The sequence below is a fragment of the Salvelinus fontinalis genome, unplaced genomic scaffold, assembly GCF_029448725.1.
Source record: "Salvelinus fontinalis isolate EN_2023a unplaced genomic scaffold, ASM2944872v1 scaffold_0586, whole genome shotgun sequence".
In the NCBI taxonomy this organism is placed as follows: domain Eukaryota; kingdom Metazoa; phylum Chordata; class Actinopteri; order Salmoniformes; family Salmonidae; genus Salvelinus; species Salvelinus fontinalis.
The window spans coordinates 70,850-96,002 of NW_026600795.1; the positions used below are offsets into that span (position 1 = coordinate 70,850).

A 25,153-nucleotide genomic window follows, 5' to 3' on the forward strand; every position below is an offset into this window, starting at 1 on the left:
ATGAAGTGATGTCACTAAGTACTGCCCCTATATATACAATGCATTCGGAAAGCATTCAGACCCCTTCACTTTTTCCACATTTTGTTACGTTACAGCCTTATTCTAAAATTGACTCAATCATTTTTTCCCCTCATCAATCTACACAATACCCCATAATAACATCACAGTACCCCATAAGACATCACAATACCCCATAATGACAAAGCAAAAACAGGTAAATAAATGAAATAATTTGATTTCCTTTAAAAAACAAGGACATTTCAAAGTGACCCCAAACTTTTGAATGGTAGTGTACATCTACATGATGTATTGTTACACCATGTAGGAGCAGTATAGACCTAGTCTGTTCATTATGTACATCTACATGATGTATTGTTACACCATGTAGGAGCAGTATGGACCTGGTCTGTTCATTATATACATGATGTATTGTTACACCATGTAGGAGCAGTATGGACCTGGTCTGTTCATTATATACATCTACATGATGTATTGTTACACCATGTAGGAGCAGTATGGACATACAGTAGCTAGCTACTTATTTAGATTTAGTTTGACTTAATATAACTGCCTTAAATGTGCTGTAGTAACCATTTTTTATTCGCACTAATCAATCAACACATTCCTGTCTTTGTATGTCTCTATATAATAGTATTATTTAATTAAATTCATTTACAATAATCTTTGTCTGAAAATAAAATATGATCCTCAACTGCGTTTCCCCTCCAGTCAGCACACGGCGATGTGCGTCTTTCAGGGGACGCTGCCAGCGTGACGTATAATCTAGTGGACGGTTCTTCATAAACAGCTCGTCAACCACCTCCGTAGCTTGCTAGCCAACATAGCCGAAAGATTCAAGCTATTTAGACGCTTTCGGTGTATATTAGCTACTGTGTTTTAGACACACTTAGGTCGTATCTACTTGTTAACCTATTTAATATTACGTTATTTTGTATCAGTCAGCTATAGGAGCTGGCTGGTCCAATTAGCACTAGCCTAGTCGCTAATGATAGCTAGCTAGCTAACGTCCCCGACCATGAGCTCCCTAAACATCACCTCTCCTGTTAAAGAAGAGGTGATCTGCTGGACGGAGAAAGAAGCTCTTGTGAAAGAGGAGAAGGAAGAAGACAATATCACAGTAAAACAAGAAGTAGAGGGTGAGGCTGTTACAGTGACAGAAGAGAAAGACGTTACAGTGAAAGATGCGTTCAGAGTGAAAGAGGAGGATTTTACTGTGAAAGAAGAGGAGGATGTAGTTTTTCGTGTGAAAGAAGAGGAGGTTGGAGATCTGTTTAACACCAGTAAGTACCGTCTCTGCAGTCGTTGAACCAATATGCAGTAAAGGGGTTCTACACTGTAATGTTGTTCTGTAGGAATGGCTGAAGCTACACTGTAACGTGTAGAACATCAAGACTGGACCATCAACAAAACGTTAACAATTGATCAAATGCATCCAATGACAATGCCTGAAATACTGTAGTCCTCAATATCTCCTATTAGATTAGCCCAATATGTAGTCTTAAAGGGGCAATCAGTAGTTGTTACATCCATTTTGGGACTTATACATTAATGATATGTACCCATTGCTTCTTTAAGAATTCACTTACAAATGCCTCATGAGCTTAGTTCAACTATCGTACCCCATCAGAACCCAAAATATAAGCTTTTTTTTATTCCAATGTTTGTCAGTAAATATAAACGAACACGGTATATCCTCAAAACATGGTTAAAATTATAATGTTGATATCATGGATGGTTGCATTTCTCCATCCCCATCCCTCAGCTTTTTACCGAAACGGGCAGGGAGTACGCTTTGTTATTGTTTCTACTGCTGATTGCTGCCCCCGTTACTCCTCAAGGTCCAAGGACTATATGTTATTTTCAGAGGTAGACTGGTTCTGGCAGCTAAAATAGTCAAATATTCCATCTAAATGTGAATCCATTCTCAATTGCGATACATTTCTAGAAACATAAATCGCTGCACTTTCATATCAATTCAGAATAATTTCACACAATACTTTCATATCACATCAAAGTAAGTAACCAGTTGAAATACCCCAAACGGTAAACCAAATTCGTTTCTTGTAATTTCACCTTCCTTTAGGCTTCTTTTTCTTCTTTGGACTTTATATGGCAGTTGGCAACCAACTTTAAGGTGCATTACCACCATCAACTGGACTGGAGTGTGATCTTTCAATCACCCACGTGGGTATATACCAAGACAGTCATGAAGAGGGCAAAACAAAACCTTTTCCCCCTCAGGAGATTGAAAAGATTTATCATGGGTCCCCAGATCCTCAAAAGGTAATACAGCTGCACCATCGAGAGCATCCTGACCGGTTGCATCACCGCCTGGTATGGCAACTGCTCGGCATTTGACCGTAAGGCGCTACAGAGGGTAGTGAAAACAGCCCAGTACATCACTGTGGCCAAGCTTCCTGCCATCCAGGACCTATATAATAGGCGGTGTCAGAGGAAAACCCACAAAATTGTCAGAGACTCCAGTCAACAGTATAGACTGTTTTCTCTGCTACCGCACGGCAAGTGGTACCGCAGCGCCAAGTCTAGAACCAAAAGCCTCCTCAACAGCTTCTACCCCCAAGCCATAAGACTGCTGAACAATTAATAAAATCACCACCGGACAATTTACATTGACCCCCCCCCCCCCCCACCCCCCTCCCTTTTGTGCACTGCTGCTACTCGCTGGTTGTTTGTTACCTATGCATAGTCACTACACTCCCCTACCTTCATGTACAGATTACCTCAACTAGCCTGTAACCCCGCACACTGACTCAGTACCGGTGCCCCCTGTATATAGCCTCCACACTGACTCAGTACCGGTGCCCCCTGTATATAGCCTCCACACTGACTCAGTACCGGTGCCCCCTGTATATAGCCTCCACACTGACTCAGTACCGGTGCCCCCTGTATATAGCCTCCACACTGACTTGGTACCGGTACCCCCTGTATATAGCCTCCACACTGACTCGGTACCGGTGCCCCCTGTATATAGCCTCCACACTGACTCAGTACCGGTGCCCCCTGTATATAGCCTCCACACTGACTCAGTACCGGTGCCCCCTGTATATAGCCTCCACACTGACTCAGTACCGGTTCCCCCTGTATATAGCCTCCACACTGACTCAGTACCGGTGCCCCCTGTATATAGCCTCCACACTGACTCAGTACCGGTGCCCCCTGTATATAGCCTCCACACTGACTCAGTACCGGTGCCCCCTGTATATACCCTCCACACTGACTCAGTACCGGTGCCCCCTGTATATAGCCTCCACATTGACTCAGTACCGGTGCCCCCTGTATATAGCCTCGTTATTGTGTTACTTTTTATTATTACTTTTTTATTTTAGTCCACTTAATAAACTTTTTCTTCTTGAACTGCACTGTTGGTTAAGGGCTTGTAAGTAAAGCATTTCACAGTAAAGTCTAAGTTCGTGTCTTGACGGATTTGTAAAAAAACGGTTTGTCATAAAACACTATATATATTTTTTTTTTAAATGTTGCTGACACCCCCCCCAGAGGTGTCTCATTATTGGGATTCATTGCTGATTCCTACCTGTAGCTCACTATGAGGTGTCTAGTGATATAGGTTAAGGGCCCTGTTGGAGATTGGTGGTTGGTAGCGGAGTCGAGGGAACAAGCAGGGTTGGACAGGGCCATGTTATTTTCCCACACACAGTCTCTGTGGTTCATATGAACCCCATTCCTGGGAATTAGATTTGATTACAAATCGCCCCTGTCTGTTACCACTCCGCTGTCTGTCCCATTCCCAGTTAGGTTACGAGGCGCTTTGTTACCAGTACCTTGACTGGTTGATAGGGGAAACCTCCATGCTTATTATAGAACAAATAATTAGGGAAAAACTTTTTAGTAAGCTGAAATAAAATACGGACAATTCCTTCGACCTCATTGCTTTGTTTTTGCTCTGACATGCACTGTCATCTGTGGGACCTTATACAGACAGGTGTGTGCCTTTACAAATCATGTCCAATCAATTGAATTTAACACAGGTGGACTCTGAACAAGTTGTAGATACATACTTACTGGCAAAACTCCACTTAATTTAAAGAAACACAGCCATGTCTATATATTTTGTAATTTCTAATGAATTCTGTATTGTATTATGTAGAAGGGTGGCCTTTGCTCGATCCTTGGCTTGTGCGAGCCGGAACGGCTAATAGGTCATCTCCTGTTTCTGAAGCGTGAGGAAGACTCAGGGGTTTTATGTAATGTTATGTACACTACCGTTCAAAGTTTGGGGTCACTTAGAAATGGCCTTGTTTTTGAAAGAAAAGCACATTTATTGATCAGAAATACAGTGTAGGCATTGTTAATGTTGTAAGTGACTATTACGAGTCTTATAGCAAATGGTCTGAATACTTATGTAAATAAGGTATTTCTGTTTATTACCTGTTTTCACTTTGTCATTCTGGGCTACTGATGACACCCCTCTGAAACAAGATAACCATCAGAAAAAAAACCTCTTCCTTAGCCTACTCCTCCCGCTGCTGCTGGCCTTCGTAAATTCTGATGTTATGCTCCTATAGTTTCTGGAAATATACTACACCAGCAGTCGTTATCCTCCTATAGTTTCTGGTAATAGGCTACACCAGCAGTCGTTATGCTCCTATAGTTTCTGGTAATATACTACACCAGCAGTCGTTATGCTCCTATAGTTTCTGGTAATAGGCTACACCAGCAGTCGTTATGCTCCTATAGTTTCTGGTAATAGGCTACACCAGCAGTCGTTATGCTCCTATAGTTTCTGGTAATAGGCTACACCAGCAGTCGTTATGCTCCTATAGTTTCTGGTAATAGACTACACCAGCAGTCGTTATGCTCCTATAGTTTCTGGTAATAGGCTACACCAGCAGTCGTTATGCTCCTATAGGTTCTGGTAATAGACTACACCAGCAGTCGTTATGCTCCTATAGTTTCTGGTAATAGGCTACACCAGCAGTCGTTATGGTCCTATAGTTTCTGGTAATAGGCTACACCAGCAGTCGTTATGCTCCTATAGTTTCTGGTAATAGGCTACACCAGCAGTCGTTATGCTCCTATAGTTTCTGGTAATAGGCTACACCAGCTGTCGTTATGCTCCTATAGTTTCTGGTAATATGCTACACCAGCAGTCGTTATGCTCCTATAGTTTCTGGTAATAGGCTACACCAGCAGTCGTTATGCTCCTATAGTTTCTGGTAATAGGCTACACCTGCAGTCGTTATGCTCCTATAGTTTCTGGTAATAGATTACACTGGCAGTCGTTATGCTCCTATAGTTTCTGGTAATAGGCTACAGCAGCAGTCGATATGCTCCTATAGTTTCTGGTAATAGGCTACACCAGCAGTCGTTATGCTCCTATAGTTTCTGGTAATAGGCTACACCAGCAGTCGTTATGCTCCTATAGTTTCTGGTAATAGGCTACACCAGCAGTCGTTACGCTCCTATAGTTTCTGGTAATAGGCTACACCAGCAGTTGCTATGCTCCTATAGTTTCTGGTAATAGGCTACACCAGCAGTCGATATGCTCCTATAGTTTCTGGTAATAGGCTACACCAGCAGTCGTTAAGCTCCTATAGTTTCTGGTAATAGGCTACACCAGCAGTCGTTATGCTTTTATAGTTTCTGGTAATAGGCTACACCAGCAGTCGTTATGCTCCTATAGTTTCTGGTAATAGGCTACACCAGCAGTCGTTATGCTCCTATAGTTTCTGGTAATAGGCTACACCAGCAGTCGCTATGCTCCTATAGTTTCTGGTAATAGGCTACACCAGCAGTCGTTATGCTCCTTTAGTTTCTGGTAATAGATTACACCAGCGGTCGTTTTGCTCCTATAGTTTCTGGTAATAGGCTACACCAGCAGTCGTTATGCTCCTATAGTTTCTGGTAATAGACTACACCACCAGTCGTTATGCTCCTATAGTTTCTGGTAATAGGCTACACCAGCAGTCGTTATGCTCCTATAGTTTCTGGTAATAGGCTACACCAGCAATCGTTATGCTCCTATAGTTGCTGGTAATAGGCTACACCAGCAATCGTTATGCTCCTATAGTTGCTGGTAATATGCTACACCAGCAGTCGTTGTGCTCCTATAGTTTCTGGTAATAGGCTACACCAGCAGTCATTATGCTCCTATAGTTTCTGGTAATAGGCTACACCAGCAGTCGTTATGCTCCTATAGTTTCTGGTAATAGGCTACACCAGCAGTCGTTATGCTCCTATAGTTTCAGTCAGCAACCTTTTCCATTTGGTGCCAAGTTATCTGACCATTACTACTGATCTGGTGCAAATTGTGATTTTCATATTCACATTTTATTGGAACAGTTTCATTTAATTTATAATAGTCTTTGTATCTCAACATCATTCTCTGTGGTTAATCTACATTCTATTTAAATTAAGTTATAAAGAAACATTTTTATTGACATTGCTAAGTTAAAAAAAAAAAATAACTAAGTAAAGCCATTTTTTAAAATTATGAAATGCACTCGAACTATGTATCATTTAGTGTCTCTTTATGTTACGCTGGGAAACAGTTTTCATGGGCACAGAAATCCTAAATCATTTCAGAGTTTGCTAAACCCAATGGTTCTAACCGAGAGTTACCTTTATTGACACCCAAATGGATACTGTCATGAACGCGGTTCTTCAATAATTACACATAATTCTTAATACTGTAGCTGTTTAGTTAGTCACATGTTCAACTATCATCAGCTAATCCAGGAAATCATTTTCTGAATGCCAGTCAAATGACAAACATCACGACATGCAACAACAACCAAAGTGCTTCTTCATTCATTACTCTGGTAAAGACAGTTATGCCGTGCTCCACGTTGGATCCAACATCCCTAACAAATTGATGTTTATAATGTTATTGTCTGCTTGATTTACAGTAGGGTCTCGTTAGTCTGTTTAGACACAGAGATACTTAGCTCATAATGTGTAGAGAACTGTTCCTTGATGGATAGGCTGTTGTACAACACACAGAGCTATTTTCCTTTATTTGTTGTTAGGTGAAGTTATGGGTCCTACAGTAGGTCTGTTATTGTTAGGTGAAGTTATGGGTCCGACAGTAGGTCTATGTTATTGTTAGGTGAAGTTATGGGTTCTACAGTAGGTCTATGTTATTGTTAGGTGAAGTTATGGGCGAATTTGGCAAACAGTGTACAAACCCTCATTGTCAGGCTGATGGAAAAGCTAGACAAAAAGCATTTTACTGGTTGAAGGGTTTTTTAAGTACAAAGCGGTTGATTTGCGATGATGACACAAACATATTATAAGCAGGACATTCAAACGAGCCTTACAATTATAATCCAAAGTAGTGTGAAATGCACTCAAGCAACCTGGAAATGGAGGTTACTCCCCTGAGTTTTCCCCCATTCACATTCAGAATACTTTGTGAAAAACTAAAATCTTTGCTCACCATTTTCGCTCCAGGCAGATATACTACATACAATTTTATTAAACACAGAAAGGGGCCTATATTGGAGACCAAAGTCGTCTGGCACAGTGCTTAGAGTTTCAACAACATGAATAACTTATTTCAAGACAACACGTTTAGATGTTACTACTAATGTGAAAACAAGACAAAATATGACTGTTCTTGCCTATTTTAAGACAAATTTCAAATAATCATTACATTCATTACAGACGTCAATTGTTGTACAACATCATGGCTACGCTGTTGGCATCACTTTTTACAGTGGATTTCCGCTGTGGTGGGCCTTTAACCATCTGTCTGACTTTGTTGTTCACACAGGAGAGAGACGGGACTACCGTGGGTCCTCTGGGGAGCCTCAACAACCTCATGATGCTGACGAGGCAGAGAAGAGTCTCTCCAGATCAGAACACATCAAGAAACACCAGCGGAGATCCACAGGGAAGAAACCTCACTGCTGCTCTGACTGTGGGAAGAGATTCACCTCCTTAGCAGGCATTAAAATTCATCAGAAAATCCACACAGTAGAGAAACCTTATAGCTGTCAATGTGGGAAGAGTTTTACTCATTCAACCAGACTGATATCACACCAGAGAACACACACAGGAGAGAAATCGTATAGCTGTGGTCAATGTGGGAAGAGTTTTGGTCAATCTAGCACTCTGACTCTACACCAAAGAATACACACAGGAGAGAAATCTTATAGCTGTACTCAATGTGGTAAGAGTTTTACTCAGCTAAGCAGCCTGATATCACACCAGAGAACACACACAGGAGAGAAGCCATATAGCTGTAATGAATGTCGGAAGAGTTTTATTCACCTAAGCAGCTTGATGTCACACAAGAGAACACACACAAGAGAGAAATCTTATAGCTGTACTCAATGTGGGAAGAGTTTTGATACATCTAGCCATCTTATTGTACACCAGAGAATACACACAGGAGAGAAACCTTATAGCTGTGGTCAATGTGGGAAGAGTTTTGGTCAATCTAGCACTCTGACTCTACACCAGAGAATACACACAGGAGAGAAATCGTATAGCTGTGGTCAATGTGGGAAGAGTTTTACTACATCTGCCCAACTGACTCTACACCAGAGAACACACACAGGAGAGAAACCTTATAGCTGTGATCAATGTGGGAAGAGTTTTACTACATCTGCCCAACTGACTCTACACCAGAGAACACACACAGGAGAGAAACCTTATAGCTGTGATCAATGTGGGAAGAGTTTTGCTGCATCTAGCACTCTGACTCTACACCAGAGAATACACACAGGAGAGAAACCTTATAGCTGTGATCAATGTGGAAAGAGTTTTGGTCGATCTGGCCAGCTGACATCACACCAGAGAATACACACAGGAGAGAAACCTTATAGCTGTGATCAATGTGGAAAGAGTTTTGGTCGATCTGGCCAGCTGACATCACACCAGAGAATACACACAGGAGATAAATCTTATACCTGTGGTCAATGTGGGAAGAGTTTTACTACATCTAGCATTCTGACTGTACACCAGAGAACACACACAGGAGATAAACCTTATACTTGTGGTCAATGTGGGAAGAGTTTTACTACATCTAGCTCTCTGACTGTACACCAGAGAATACACACGGGAGAGAAACCTCATAGCTGTGATCAATGTGGGAAGAGGTACACTGATAAAAGATCTCTGATTAAACATCAGAAAATACATGGAGTTGTTTCATGATATCAATGAATTAATATCACAATGTAGAATGTTTTAACATTGTAGGAGGAGTATTTTAATGATGTCACAATGTAGAATGTTTTAACATTGTAGTAGGAGTATTTAAATGATGTCACAATGTAGAACCCTAAATGTTTGTCCCCTGTTCTATTGATTTCAGCATGATATGGATATTAGCCTCAGGGTAAAAATCCAGGCTCTGAATTGGAAGAGTACTATTTATGTAATTTAACAAAAAGTGACTAACACAAAAAGAGCTGTGTTACACTTACCATGTTGATGACCCACTTGAATCATAATGCAACACTTCGAAATGTAGCGATCTATTTTCTACAAATTGTCCTCTAATCAGGGATGTACACATTATTCCCATATTCTGTGTGTTTTTTGAGCTTTTAGTTTTAACAGGACGCGTAACCTCATCTCCCTTCTGTCACACAATTAATTTTGACATGATATCGATGAGTGATGACAAATAAGTGTTGTGTTCCTTTGTTTAGTGACCCCTACATTTAAATGCATCACTTTAAAATGTAGCTGACTGTCTTCTGCAGGTTGTCCTCTAACCAGTGAGATAAAATATATCTCCCATTTCCATGTGTTTTTTTAGTTGTTAGTTTCAACAGCAAGTACATTCTGATTTCCCCCCTAATCGATATCAGTGATTTATTGCTACTTGTCAAAACAACAGTGTTTCTGGTGCTTGTGCAGTTTATAAGGTGCTTGTTTTTAAAAATATTATTATTGTGGCCGATGTTTGTGTATATACCACATGTTAGGTTTTCAATTGATCCCAAACTGTTTCTGCATATTGGTTATTGATTTGAACATGTTAAACTGTGTTTTGACATTGGGGCTATCCCACCTAGCAACTATGCAACCAATTATTTAATATTTACATTTTATGTAACATTTGGTAATGATAATTATTTATGCAACCAACTGACAATTATATTGACATTGTGCTTTTAGAATATCAAGGTTAATTCTCACATGTGCCAAACCAAATGTACTAGAGCATGACATTGGGGACTGGACCCAGATCCAACAACATGCCTATCTAGTGAACCCTGAAAAGAGAGAGAAGCTCCGCAGTGAGGTGGAAAGTTACTGGATATTGCAGGAGTTTCTTCTTGAAATCAGACACGTCCGCGGTAAGGACAACCTGGTTGCTGATTGTCTCACGGGGGGCAGTCAAAAATATTTGTGTTTTGCGTTTAGCCAGTGCGTTGCCATGGATCACAATTTATTTTGACTGCACGGTTTTCCGTATTGGAGATGAGTTTTGTTTGGGCTCGTTCCAAGGGGACGAGAGTTCTAGAAGCTAGTGAGTTTTAGGAAGACGAGAGTTCTAGAAGCTAGTGAGTTTTTGAATTCTATAGAAAGAAAAAGGAGAAAAGTTATGATTGTATATTATTATTTAGAAATTGTTTTTTTTCTTGTTTTTAATTGTTGATAGCCAGTAGACACCATGTTTATATTGGTGAAGCATTGTGGTTGATTATAATGTGAAATGGAAGTTGTTTTCTGTTGGTGGTGAGCAAACTTGTCCAACAAAAATATAGGATATATTTGTTGTCTTAAGGGGGGAAGGTGTTACAGGCTTTATTGCGTATAGCTCGTTAGCACGTAGTACGCAACACCTTTAGTTGCTCCACCTTTTTGGTTTGCTTCCTGTCTTTAAGTTTGGTGTGGGTTTTTCTTTTGTTTGGCTCTTCTTGGGCAGATTTAGTGGGTGTCATGGTGGGTGTCTTTTAGGTCCCAGTTGTTACCAGTCAATTTTCAATCGATGCCCCCGTAGTGTCTTTCAGAGCCCATCCTAAAAAACAAGTTATGTTTTGGGTTGGATGTAGCATCATATTGTTAATATTTGAATCAATGGCATTTCCTTTGCAATGCTCATTAGTTAGTTGTTCTTCGTTTTTTTTTATCCTCAATACTTCTGTTTATTTTCACTGTTTTTTCCTGTGAAGCCATTGTGTTGCATCCATGTCTGAAATGTGCTGCATAAATAAAGCTTGATTTGATTTCAACAAATGAATCCAATGACTGACCAATCAACAGACTCTTGGTCCCTCTTAGTATTTGTTAATGAATAGAATACAGTATATACATATGAGATGAGTAATACATAGACTAAGATACAGTAGAATAGGATAGAATACAGTATATACATATGAGATGAGTAATACATAGACTAAGATACAGTAGAATAGAATACAGTATATACATATGAGATGAGTAATACATAGACTAAGATACAGTAGAATAGAATACAGTATATACATATGAGATGAGTAATACATAGACTAAGATACAGTAGAATAGGATAGAATACAGTATATACATATGAGATGAGTAATGCCAGATATGTAAACATGCAGGAGATCCATGAAGGAAAGATAGTGATGGTGCTCAGTGACGTTGTTGCAAATGGTGGGGAACAACCAATCACGATGAGGGATCGCCAGCTGTGAACGCTTTAGCATGCTGGAGACAACCATGGAGAATGTGAATCAAGTGTTCCAATTGTAAAACGTTTGATTTAATTACATCAAGTGTTCCAATGGTAAAACGTTTGATTTAATTACATCAAGTGTTCCAATGGTAAAACGTTTGATTTAATTACATCAAGTGTTCCAATGGTAAAACGTTTGATTTAATTACATCAAGTGTTCCAATGGTAAAACGTTTGATTTAATTACATCAAGTGTTCCAATGGTAAAACGTTTGATTTAATTACATCAAGCGTCCCAATGGTAAAACGTTTGATTTAATTACATCAAGCGTTCCAATGGTAAAACGTTTGATTTAATTACATCAAGTGTTCCAATGGTAAACCGTTTGAGTTCATTGTGACGCGTCACGTTGCTGTTTATTGCCACATTGGGATGCAACCTTTTTTTAACCAGTTCTGATGGTTGTTAAAAGTGGGATTTTTACATTATTATCGTTAAATCAACACACTGGACACTCCCAACACTCCCACCTATCAATATCTTTGGCACCGTAGACATCAAGTCACTTGACAGTAATGTTCCATACAATGTTGCATTCCATGTTTGAAAGGTCATTTTCATTGAAGACAAGACATATTAACATTCCATAAAATTTTAAATCAAGGCTGAGGCTCAAAATAGTCGCCTTCACTTTACTTAAAGTGTAGGAAGCAGTGGAGTAAAACAATTTACTCACCAACAACAGCATTGCCTTAAAGTCCCACATGATGATGTAATGACATCACAATACCCCATAATGACATCACAATACCCAATGATGATGCGTTGTTACACCATGTTGGAGCAGTATAGACCTAGTCTGTTCATTATATACATCTACATGATGTATTGTTACACCATGTAGGATCAGTATAGACCTAGTCTGTTCATTATATAGGAGCAGTATAGACCTAGTCTGTTCATTGTATAGGAGCAGTATAGACCTAGTCTGTTCATTATATAGGAGCAGTATAGACCTAGTCTGTTCATTATATACATCTACATGATGTAATGTTACACCATGTAGGAGCAGTATAGACCTAGTCTGTTCATTATATACATCTACATGATGTATTGTTACACCATGTAGCAGCAGTATAGACCTAGTCTGTTCATTATATACATCTACATGATGTATTGTTACACCATGTAGCAGCAGTATAGACCTAGTCTGTTCATTATATACATCTACATGATGTGTTGTTACACCATGTAGGAGCAGTATAGACCTAGTCTGTTCATAATATACATCTACATGATGTATTGTTACACCATGTAGGAGCAGTATAGACCTAGTCTGTTCATTATATACATCTACATGATGTATTGTTACACCATGTAGGAGCAGTATGGACCTAGTCTGTTCATTATATACATCTACATGATGTGTTGTTACACCATGTAGGAGCAGTATAGACCTAGTCTGTTCATTATATACATCTACATGATGTATTGTTACACCATGTAGGAGAAGTATAGACCTAGTCTGTTCATTATATACATCTACATGATGTATTGTTACACCATGTAGGAGCAGTATAGACCTAGTCTGTTCATTATATACATCTACATGATGTATTGTTACACCATGTAGGAGCAGTATAGACCTAGTCTGTTCATTATATACATCTACATGATGTATTGTTACACCATGTAGGAGCAGTATGGACCTAGTCTGTTCATTATATACATCTACATGATGTATTGTTACACCACGTTGGAGCAGTATAGACCTAGTCTGTTCATTATATTCATCTAAATGATGTATTGTTACACCATGTAGGAGCAGTATAGACCTAGTCTGTTCATTATATACATCTACATGATATATTGTTACACCATGTAGGAGCAGTATAGATATACAGTAGCTAGCTGCTAATTTAGATGTAGTATAACTTGATGAAACTGCCTTAAATGTGCTGTGGTAAACATTTTTTATCCGCACTAATCAATCAACACATTCCTGTCTTTGTATGTCTCAATATAATGGTATTATTTAATTAAATCCATTTACAATAATCTTTGTCTGAAAATAAAATATGAACCTCAACTGCGTTTCCCCTCCAGTCAGCAGACGGCGATGTGCGTCTTTCAGGCGACGCTGCCAGCGTGACGTATAATCTAGTGGACGGTTCTTCATAAACAGCGCGTCAACCACCTCGGTCGCTTGCTAGCCAACATAGCCGAAAGATTCAAGCTATTTATACGCTTTCGGTGTATATTAGCTACTGTGTTTTCGACACACTTAGGTCGTATCTAGTTGTTAACCTATTTAATATTACGTTATTTTGTATTAGTCAGCTATAGTAGCTGGCTGGTTTAGTTAGCACTAGCATAGTCGCTAATGATAGCTAGCTAGCTAACATCCCCGACCATGACCTCCCTAAACTACCCCCCTCTTGTTCAAGAAGAGGCGGTCTGCTGGACGGAGAAAGAATCTCTGGGGCAGAACATTGTCGTGAAAGAAGAGGAGGAAGAAGAGGATTTCACAGTAAAACAAGAAGTAGAGGGTGAGGCTGTTACCCTGAAAGAAGAAGAGAAAGACGTTACAGTGAAAGAAGAAGAGAAAGACGTTACAGTGAAAGAAGAGGCGTTCAGAGTGAAAGAGGAGGAGGGGGTTACAGTAAAAGAAGAGGAGGATGCCGTTTTTGAAGTGAAGAAGGAAGGGGAGATTACTGTCACATTGGAAGATGAAGAGGAGATAGGAGATCTGATTAGCACCAGTAAGTACCGCCTTAAATTCGTTTTTTACTTGGGATATTCGGAGTTGGCTCGTCAATACCTCTTCAACGGAGGGCCCAGGATGATGACTGATATGTCTAGAATCAGACGACTAGAGAACAAGCTACCCCTTGTTTTCTCCGTTCCGTTTCCAAAAAGTGACTTAACATATATATTTCAGAAGGGTCTATCTGCTGACCGCAGACTGGGGGGCACGGCATGGAGTGATGATTTACTGCACACAGTGCCCCCCAATAGTGCCATGTGAGAGTTGGGTTGGCTACACCAAAGATTATGGATATACTGACAAGATGTCTCGCCGCCCTAACAAGGGGAGTCGTTGTCCACAAAGCGGCACTGCGGGTTGTCTAGCTCCCGCCTATCCTTTCTTTGGATTGGTTGATTCATCTTATTATTGTAATCTATTGTTTATATTCTATGAGGGTTGTTGTCGTCAACCGCCTGTATTCAATGGAGAGAGATGCTAAGCTACTAGCATGAATATGCATAGCGATCTGGAGACAACTCCTATAGTGTTTTTTATCAAAGTTGTCGGTATGTCACGCGTCCACATAACAACTTAAACATTACGAAACTTCTGTTGGATCAAGTAAACCTCACGTAGCAAATAAGCCATTAATTTTGTTGTTGACCAAATTCGACACTTTCCACATTGGGTTGATAATTGTTTCCACTTGGATACAACCTACTGTAGCCTACTGGCATGACCTAGAGAGATACAACCTACTGTAACCTACTGGCATGACCTCGAGAGATACAACCTACTGTAACCTACTGGCATGACCTAGAGAGATACAACCTACTGTAACCTACTGGCATGACCTAGAGAGATACAACCTACTGTAACCTACTGGCATGACCTAGAGAGATAAAGTTGTAAAGTTCCTGGATTTTAAACAAATATTTGGCCAAAAATGTAATATGCATCCCTTTATTCTAAAATGTATCACAATACCCCATAATGACATCACAATACCCCATAATGACATCACAATACCCCATAATGACATCACAATACCCCATAATGCCATCACAATACCCCATAATGCCAAAGCAAAAACAGGTTTCGATTTTTTGCAAATGTATTGAAATTATTCCCCAGGATAACTAGTCTCAGAGTAATGTAAGAACCCAGGATAACTAGTCTCAGAGTAATGTAAGAACCCAGGATAACTAGTCTCAGAGTAATGTAAGAACCCAGGATAACTAGTCTCAGAGTAATGTAAGATCCCAGGAGAACTAGTCTCAGAGTAATGTAAGATCCCAGGAGAACTAGTCTCAGAGTAATGTAAGATCCCAGGAGAACTAGTCTCAGAGTAATGTAAGATCCCAGGATAACTAGTCTCAGAGTAATGTAAGATCCCAGGATAACTAGTCTCAGAGTAATGTAAGATCCCAGGATAACTAGTCTCAGAGTAATGTAAGATCCCAGGATAACTAGTCTCAGAGTAATGTAAGATCCCAGGATAACTAGTCTCAGAGTAATGTAAGATCCCAGGATAACTAGTCTCAGAGTAATGTAAGATGCCAGGATAACTAGTCTCAGAGTAATGTAAGATCCCAGGATAACTAGTCTCAGAGTAATGTTAGATCCCAGGATAACTAGTCTCAGAGTAATGTAAGATCCCAGGATAACTAGTCTCAGAGTAATGTAAGATGCTTGGAAAAAGAAGCTGAAAAGAATAACAGAACGGCACCATTAGAACTAAAATGTGTCGCCTGGATATCAGACCCCCAACCCTCCAAACTGTAAATAAATAATAAAATGTGTATCCTGGATGTCAGACCCCCAACCCTCCAAACTGTAAATAAATAAATATGTGTCTCCTGGATGTCAGACCCCCAACCTTCCAAACTGTAAATAAATAATAAAATGTGTCGTCTGGATGTCAGACTCCCAACCCTCCAAACTAAATAAATAATAAAATGTGTCGCCTGGATGTCAGACCCCCAACCCTCCAAACTGTAAATAAATAATAAAATGTGTCTCCTGAATGTCAGACCCCCAACCCTTCAAACTAAATAAATAATAAAATGTGAATCCTGGATGTCAGACTCCCAACCTTCCAAACTGTAAATAAATAAATAAAATGTGTCTCCTTGGCAACAGTAGAACCTCAGCACGTTTACTGTATATGTCGAGACAAAGGAATGATGTAAACAAATAATCCAAAATATTTTTGTCAATGAGACAGTATATAAACAAAGGAATGACCGAACCCCCTTTGGTGACTGAATGCTTGTAAGGAAAACTAGATGATCAAAACATTAGATCACATCAAATAAGCCTGAGTGGTTTCACCACCTCCCAGACTATACTACAGTTATAACTATACATAGTTATACAGGATACTACAGTTATACAGGATACTACAGTTATAGAGGATACTACAGTTATACAGGATACTACAGTTATACAGGATACTACAGTTATACAGGATACTACAGTTGTAACTATACATAGTTATACAGGATACTACAGTTATACAGGATACTACAGTTATACAGGATACTACAGTTATAACTATACATAGTTATACTGGATACTACAGTTATAACTATACATAGTTATACAGGATACTACAGTTATACAGGATACTACAGTTATAACTATACATAGTTATACAGGATACTACAGTTATACAGGATACTACAGTTATAACTATACATAGTTATACAGGATACTACAGTTATACAGGATACTACAGTTATACAGGATACTACAGTTATAACTATACATAGTTATACAGGATACTACAGTTATACAGGATACTACAGTTATACAGGATACTACAGTTATACAGGATACTATAGTTATACAGGATACTACAGTTATACAGGATACTACAGTTATAACCATACATAGTTATACAGGATACTACAGTTATAACTATACATAGTTATACAGGATACTACAGTTGTAACTATACATAGTTATACAGGATACTACATTTATACAGGATACTACAGTTATACAGGATACTACAGTTATACAGGATACTACAGTTATAACTATACATAGTTATACAGGATACTACAGTTATAGAGGATACTACAGTTATAGAGGATACTACAGTTATAACTATACACAGTTATCCAGGATACTACAGTTATACAGGATACTACAGTTATACAGGATACTACAGTTATAACTATACATAGTTATACAGGATACTACAGTTATACAGGATACTACAGTTATACAGGATACTACAGTTATACAGGATACTACAGTTATAACTATACACAGTTATACAGGATACTACAGTTATACAGGATACTACAGTTATAACTATACATAGTTATACAGGATACTACAGTTATACAGGATACTACAGTTATAACTATACATAGTTATACAGGATACTACAGTTATACAGGATACTACAGTTATACAGGATACTACAGTTATACAGGATACTACAGTTATACAGGATACTACAGTTATAACTATACATAGGTATACAGGATACTACAGTTATAACTATACATAGTTATACAGGATACTACAGTTATAACTATACATAGTTATACATGATACTACAGTTATAACTATACACAGTTATACAGGATACTACAGTTATACAGGATACTACAGTTATACAGGATACTAAAGTTATAACTATACATAGTTATACAGGATACTACAGTTATAACTATACATAGTTATACAGGATACTACAGTTATAACTATACATAGTTATACAGGATACTACAGTTATACAGGATACTACAGTTATACAGGATACTACAGTTATACAGGATACTACAGTTATACAGGATACTACAGTTATAACTATACATAGGTATACAGGATACTACAGTTATAACTATACATAGTTATACAGGATACTACAGTTATAACTATACATAGTTATACAGGATACTACACTTATAACTATACATAGTTATACATGATACTACAGTTATAACTATACACCGTTATACAGGATACTACAGTTATACAGGATACTACAGTTATACAGGATACTAAAGTTATAACTATACATAGTTATACAGGATACTACAGTTATAACTATACATAGTTATACAGGATACTACAGTTATAACTATACATAGTTATACAGGATACTACAGTTATACAGGATACTACAGTTATACAGGATACTACAGTTATACAGGATACTACAGTTATAACTATACATAGTTATACAGGATACTACAGTTATACAGGATACTACAGTTATAACTATACATAGTTATTCCAAAGGTGGGCTACTTACTATCCACTGTTTGCAAGCCACCGTTGCTGATCTATTTTATTTATTTATTTCACCTTTATTTAACCAGGTAGGCAAGTTGAGAACAAGTTCTCATTTACAATTGCGACCTGGCCAAGATAAAGCAAAGCAGTGTGACACAGACAACACAGAGTTACACATGGAGTGTAACAAACATACAATAATCAAACATCAATAATACAGTAGAAAAATAAGTCCAAGATAAAGCACAGAGAACTGTTCCTTTATTCAGGTCATTTAGAATGATAACGCACTACAGATTATTGTCCTGTTAGGACAGTTTTTTGTATTCAGATCTCTGAAATGCACTCTAACTATGTAACATTTAGTGTCTCCTTATGTTACGCTGGGAAAACAGTTTTCATGGGCACAGAAATCCTAAATCATTTCAGAGTTTGCTTAATCAAATGGTTCTAACCTAGTCACCTTAACTTTATTGACAACACCCAAATGGATACTGTCATTAATGTGTTTCTTCAATAATTACACATAATTCTTAATACTGTAGCTGTTTAGTTACTAAACTATCATCAGCTGATGCAGGAAATAATTTTCTGAATGACAGTCACATGACAAACATCACGACATGCAACAACAACCAGCTTCTTCATTCATTACTCTGGTAAAGACAGTTATGCCGTGCTCCACGTTGGATCCAACATCCCTAACAAATTGATGTTTATAATGTTATTGTCTGCTTGATTTAATGTAGGGTCTCGTTAGTCTGTTTGCTCAGAGAGATACTTTGCTCATAATGTGTAGAGAACTGTTCCTTGATGGATAGGCTATTGTACAACACACAGAGCTATTTTCCTTTATTTGTTGTTAGGTGAAGTTATGGGTCCTACAGTAGGTCTATGTTGTTGTTAGGTGAAGTTATGGGTACTACAGTAGGTCTATGTTATTGTTAGGTAATGTTATGGGTCCTACAGTAGGTATATGTTATTGTTAGGTAATGTTATGGGTCCTACAGTAGGTCTATGTTGTTGTTATGGGTACTACAGTAGGTCTATGTTGTTGTTAGGTGAAGTTATGGCTTCTACAGTAGGTCTATGTTGTTGTTAGGTGAAGTTATGGCTCCTACAGTAGGTCTATGTTATTGTTAGGTGAAGTTATGGGTCCTACAGTAGGTCTATGTTGTTGTTATGGGTCCTACAGTAGGTCTATGTTGTTTTTAGGTGACGTTATGGGTCCTACAGTAGGTTTATGTTGTTGTTATGGGTCCTACAGTAGGTCTATGTTGTTGTTATGGGTCCTACAGTACACTATGTATGTCATGCAACAACAACCAAAGTGCTTCTTCGTTCATTACAGGTATATTTGTTGTTAGGTGAAGTTATGGGACAATTTGGCAAACAGTGTACAAACCCTCATTGTCAGGCTGATGGAAAAGACAAAGAACATTTTACTGGTTGAAGGGTTTTTTAAGTACAAAGCGGTTGATTTGCGATGATCACACAAACATTATATTAAGCAGGACATTCAAACGAGCCTTACAATTATAATCCAAAGTAGTGTGAAATGCACTCATAAGCAACCTGGAAATGGAGGCTACTCCCCTGAGTTTTCACCCATTCACATTCAGAATACTTTGTGAAAAACTAAAATCTTTGCTATAACTATTATCCTCACTAGCGGGAAGGAGTTTCTACAACCAGATATACTACATCTATAACTAGTGGTTTCCTCATTACCAGATATGCTACATCCATAACTATCGGTTTCCTCATTACCAGATATACTACATCCATAACTAGCGGTTTCCTCATTACCAGATATACTACATCCATAACTAGTGGTTTCCTCATTAGCAGGGAGGTGTTTCTACAATTTGATTGTATGTGCTTCGCCCTCGTGCCACAATTTTATTAAACACAGAAAGGGGCCCATATTGGAGACCAAAAGTCATCTGGCTCAATCATCGATGTTACTACTAATGTGAAAACAATACAAAATATGATTATTGTTGCTAATTTTAAGACAAATGTCAAATCATTACATTCATTACAGACGTCAGTTGTTGTACAACATCATGGCTACGCTGTTGGCATCACCTTTTACAGTGAATTTCCACTGTTGTGGGCCTTGAACCATTTGACTTTGTTGTTCACACAGGAGAGAGACGGGACTATCGTGGATCCTCTGGGAATCCTCAACAACCTCATGATGCTGACGAGGCAGAGAAGAGTCTCTCCACATCAGAACTCCTCCAGAAACACCAGCAGAGACCCGCAGGGAAGAAATCTCATTGCTGCTCTGACTGTGGGAAGAGATTCACCTCATCAGGCATTAAAATTCATCAGAGAACACACACAGGAGAGAAACCATTTAGCTGTGTTCAATGTGGGAAGAGTTTTGATCAATCTTGCCATCTAATTCAACACCAGAGAACACACACAGGAGAGAAACCTTATAGCTGTGATCAATGTGGGAAGAGTTTTAGTCAATCTGGACAGCTGACAGTGCACCAGAGAACACACACAGGAGAGAAGCCTTACAGCTGTGGTCAATGTGGGAAGAGTTTTACTACATCTAGCAATCTGACGACACACCAGAGAACACACACAGGAGAGAAACCTTATAGCTGTGATCAATGTGGGAAGAGTTTTGATCAATCTGGACAGCTGACAGTGCACCAGAGAATACACACAGGAGAGAAGCCTTACAGCTGTGGTCAATGTGGGAAGAGTTTTACTACATCTGGTCATCTGACTCTACACCAGAGAACACACACAGGAGAGAAACCTTACAGCTGTGATCAATGTGGGAAGAGTTTTGGTCATTCTGGCACTCTGACTTTACACCAGAGAATACACACAGGAGAGAAACCTTATAGCTGTGGTCAATGTGGGAAGAGTTTTACTCAGTCAACCAGCCTGATATCACACCAGAGAACACACACAGGAGAGAAACCTTATAGCTGTGATCAATGTGGGAAGAGTTTTACTACATCTAGCAATCTGACTCTACACCAGAGAACACACACAGGAGAGAAACCTTGTAGCTGTGATCAATGTGGGAAGAGTTTTTGTCAATCTAGGGATCTGACAGTGCACCAGAGAACACACACAGGAGAGAAACCTTATAGCTGTGGTCAATGTGGGAAGAGTTTTACTACATCTGGCTCTCTGACATTACACCAGAGAACACACACAGGAGAGACACCTTATAGTTGTGGTCAATGTGGGAAGAGTTTTACTACATCTAGCAATCTGACTCTACACCAGAGAACACACACAGGAGAGACACCTTATAGCTGTGGTCAATGTGGGAAGAGTTTTACTCAGTCAACCAGCCTGATATCACACCAGAGAATACACACAGGAGAGAAACCTTACAGCTGTGGTCAATGTGGGAAGAGTTTTACTACATCTGGCCATCTGACTCTACACCAGAGGATACACACAGGCGAGAAACCGTATAGCTGTGGTCAATGTGGGAAGAGTTTTGGTCGATCTGGCCAGCTGACATTACACCAGAGAATACACACAGGAGAGAAACCTTACAGCTGTGGTCAATGTGGGAAGAGTTTTACTACATCTGGTCATCTGACTATACACCAGAGAATACACACAGGAGAGAAGCCTTATATCTGTGATCAATGTGGGATGAGTTTTACTTCATCTAGCCAGCTGACTTTACACCAGAGAACACACACAGGAGAGAAACCTTATATCTGTGATCAATGTGGGATGAGTTTTACTACATCAAGCCATCTGATTCGACACCAGAGAACACACACAGGAGAGAAACCTTATAGTTGTAATCATTGTGAGAAGAGTTTTCCTACATCTGGCCAGCTGACTTCACACCAGAGAACACACACAGGAGAGAAACCTTATAGCTGTGATCAATGTGGGAAGAGTTTTACTAGATCTAGCTATCTGACAGTGCACCAGAGAACACACACAGGAGAGAAACCTTATAGCTGTGATCAATGTGGGAAGAGTTTTACTAGATCTAGCTATCTGACAGTGCACCAGAGAACACACTCAGGAGAGAAATCGTATAGCTGTGACCAGAGATAATCTGATAAAAGATCTCTGACTAAATTTCAGAAAATACATGAAGGAGTTGTTTCATGATTTCAATGAAATGATGTCACAATGTAGAATGTTTTAACATTGTAGTAGGAGTGTTTTAATGATGTCACAATGTAGAACCCTAAATGTTTGTCCCCTGTTCTATTGATTTCAGCATGATATGGATATTAGCCTCAGGGGGAAAATCCAGGCTCTGAATTGGAAGAGTACTATTTATATGATTTAACAAAAAGTGACTAACACAAAAAGAGCTGTGTTACACTTACCACGTTGGTGACCCACTTGAATTAAAATGCAACACTTCAAAAATGAAAATAAAATCTAGGCTCTGAAATGAAAGAGTACTATTTATGAGATTTAGTAAGTACACATTATTCCCAGATTCCGTGTGGTTTTGAGCTGTTAGTTTTAACAGGACGTGCAACCTCATCTCCCTCCTGTCGCACAAATGATTTTAGCATGATATCGATGAGTTATGACAAATAAGTGTTGCGTTCCTTTGTTTAGCGACCCCTACATTTAAATGCATTCCAACATCACGTACAACCTGATTTCCCCCCTAATCGATATCAGTGATTTATTGCTACTTGTCAAAACAACACTGTTTCTGGTGCTTGTGCAGTTTATAAGGAGCTTGTTTAAAAAAATACAAGAATTATGATTATTGTGGCAGTTTGTGTAAATAGCACATGTTATGTTTAGGTTTTCAATTTATCCCAAACTGTTTCTGCATATTGGTTATTGATTTGGACACGTTAAAACTGTGTTTTGACATTGAGGCTATCCCACCTAGCACAATGTAATTGAAAAGACGTTGAAAATAAGACTATGCAATCAACAACAAATTTTTGTTTTATTTTTTATTATACCATGCCTTACCATTAAGTTAATTATTGACAATACATATTATCAAAGGGGTGTACATTTGGTTTTGGTATTTCATATTTACATTTCATGTAACATTTAGTAATGAAATTTATTCATGCAACCAACTGACAGTTTTTTGGGTACAATTATATTGACATTGTTGCCCTGTTTTTAGAATATCAGGGTTAATTCTCACATGTGCCAAACCAAATGTACTAGAGCATGACATTGGGGACTGGGCCCCGATCCAACAACATGCCTATCTAGTGAACCCTGAAAAGAGAGAGAAGCTCTGCAGTGAGGTGGAAAGTTACTACGGATATTGCAGGAGTTTCCTCTTGAAATCAGACATGTCTGTGGTAAGGACAACTTGGTTGCTGATTGTCTCAAGAATGGGCAGTCAAAAATATTAGTGTTTTGCGTTTAGCCATTGCGTTGCCATGGATCACAATTTATTTTGACTGCACGGTTTTCCTGTGGGTTTTGTTTGGGCTCGTTCCAAGGGAACGAGAGTTCTAGAAGCGAGTGAGTTTTTCAAAAAATTCTAGAAACTACTTTTTTTTAAACTTTTTTTTTTTAATTGTTGATTGCTAGTAGACACCATGTTTATATTGGTGAAGGTGAAGCATTGCAGTTGATTATAATGTGAAATGGAAGTTGTTTTCTGTTGGTGGTGAGCATTCTCTTAAGGTGTTAGTCTTTGGTTTTTCCATTTATGTTTTGAGGTTGTTCGTTAGCACGTCTAGCTCGTTAGCACGTAGGACGCACTGATTGGTGTCACCTCGTTAGTCAGTATGTGTTACACCTGTGCTGGCTTGTCATCTCGTTAGTGGGAAGGTGTTTCACCTGAGCTGGTCCAGGTTCTATTTAACTTCTACTTCATCACAATCCCGGATCCGGGAGCACCCCCATCAGTAAAAAAGCTGACTAGCATAGCCTAGCATAGCGTCACAAGTAAATATCATTAAATCACTAGTCCAAGACACCAGATGAAAGATACACATCTTGTGAATCCAGCCATCATTTCTGATTTTTAAAATGTTTTACAGGGAAGACACAATATGTATTTCTATTAGCTAACCACGATAGCAAAAGACACAACTTTTTTTTCCCACCATTGTTTTCCTGCATAGGTAGCTATCACAATTTCGACCAAATAAAGATATAAATAGTCACTAACCAAGAAACAACTTCATCAGATGACAGTCTGATAACATATTTATTGTATAGCATATGTTTTGTTAGAAAAATGTGCATATTTCAGGTATAAATCATAGTTTTACATTGCAGCCACCCTCACAACTCTCACCAAAGCAACTAGAATAACTACAGAGACCAACGTGAATTACCTAAATACTCATCATAAAACATTTATGAAAAATACACAGCATACAGCAAATGAAAGACAAAGATCTTGTGAATCCAGCCAATATTTCAGATTTTTTAAGTGTTTTACAGCGAAAACACAATATAGCATTATATTAGCTTATATTAGCCCAACTCACTATAACGCAGCACAAAGAAATATCCAAAAATCGCAATATACTGATATAAACTGATATAACTTGGTTTAAAATAA

The 25,153-nt window shown here is 38.7% G+C and overlaps 1 protein-coding gene across 2 annotated transcripts; it reads left to right on the forward strand.

The window, feature by feature from the left end:
* The first annotated feature begins 799 nt into the window (after positions 1-799).
* On the forward strand, positions 800-23,552 carry LOC129846554 (zinc finger protein 271-like). 2 transcript variants are annotated; one of them, XM_055914499.1, is made up of 3 exons: positions 800-1,301; positions 7,775-9,145; positions 20,975-23,552. In XM_055914499.1, exons 1-3 carry the CDS (start codon positions 1,037-1,039, stop codon positions 22,690-22,692), a joined length of 3,354 nt encoding a protein of 1,117 aa, XP_055770474.1. In that variant the 5' UTR covers positions 800-1,036; the 3' UTR covers positions 22,693-23,552. The 2 variants fall into 2 exon arrangements, with proteins under 2 accessions (XP_055770474.1, XP_055770472.1); XM_055914497.1 differs by lacking the exons at positions 800-1,301; positions 7,775-9,145 and adding an exon at positions 13,818-14,383 and having other exon boundaries at positions 20,780-23,552.
* The last annotated feature ends 1,601 nt before the right edge of the window (positions 23,553-25,153 follow it).

Excerpts from the sequence above, each read along its gene's own strand:
- LOC129846554 (XM_055914499.1), top strand. The coding sequence starts at position 1,037 with ATGAGCTCCCTAAACATCACCTCTCCTGTTAAAGAAGAGGTGATCTGC. Across the intron at positions 1,302-7,774 it reads TGGAGATCTGTTTAACACCA|GAGAGAGACGGGACTACCGT; the intron begins GTAAGTACCGTC and ends TTGTTCACACAG. Across the intron at positions 9,146-20,974 it reads GATTAAACATCAGAAAATAC|ACACAGGAGAGAAACCATTT; the intron begins ATGGAGTTGTTT and ends ATCAGAGAACAC.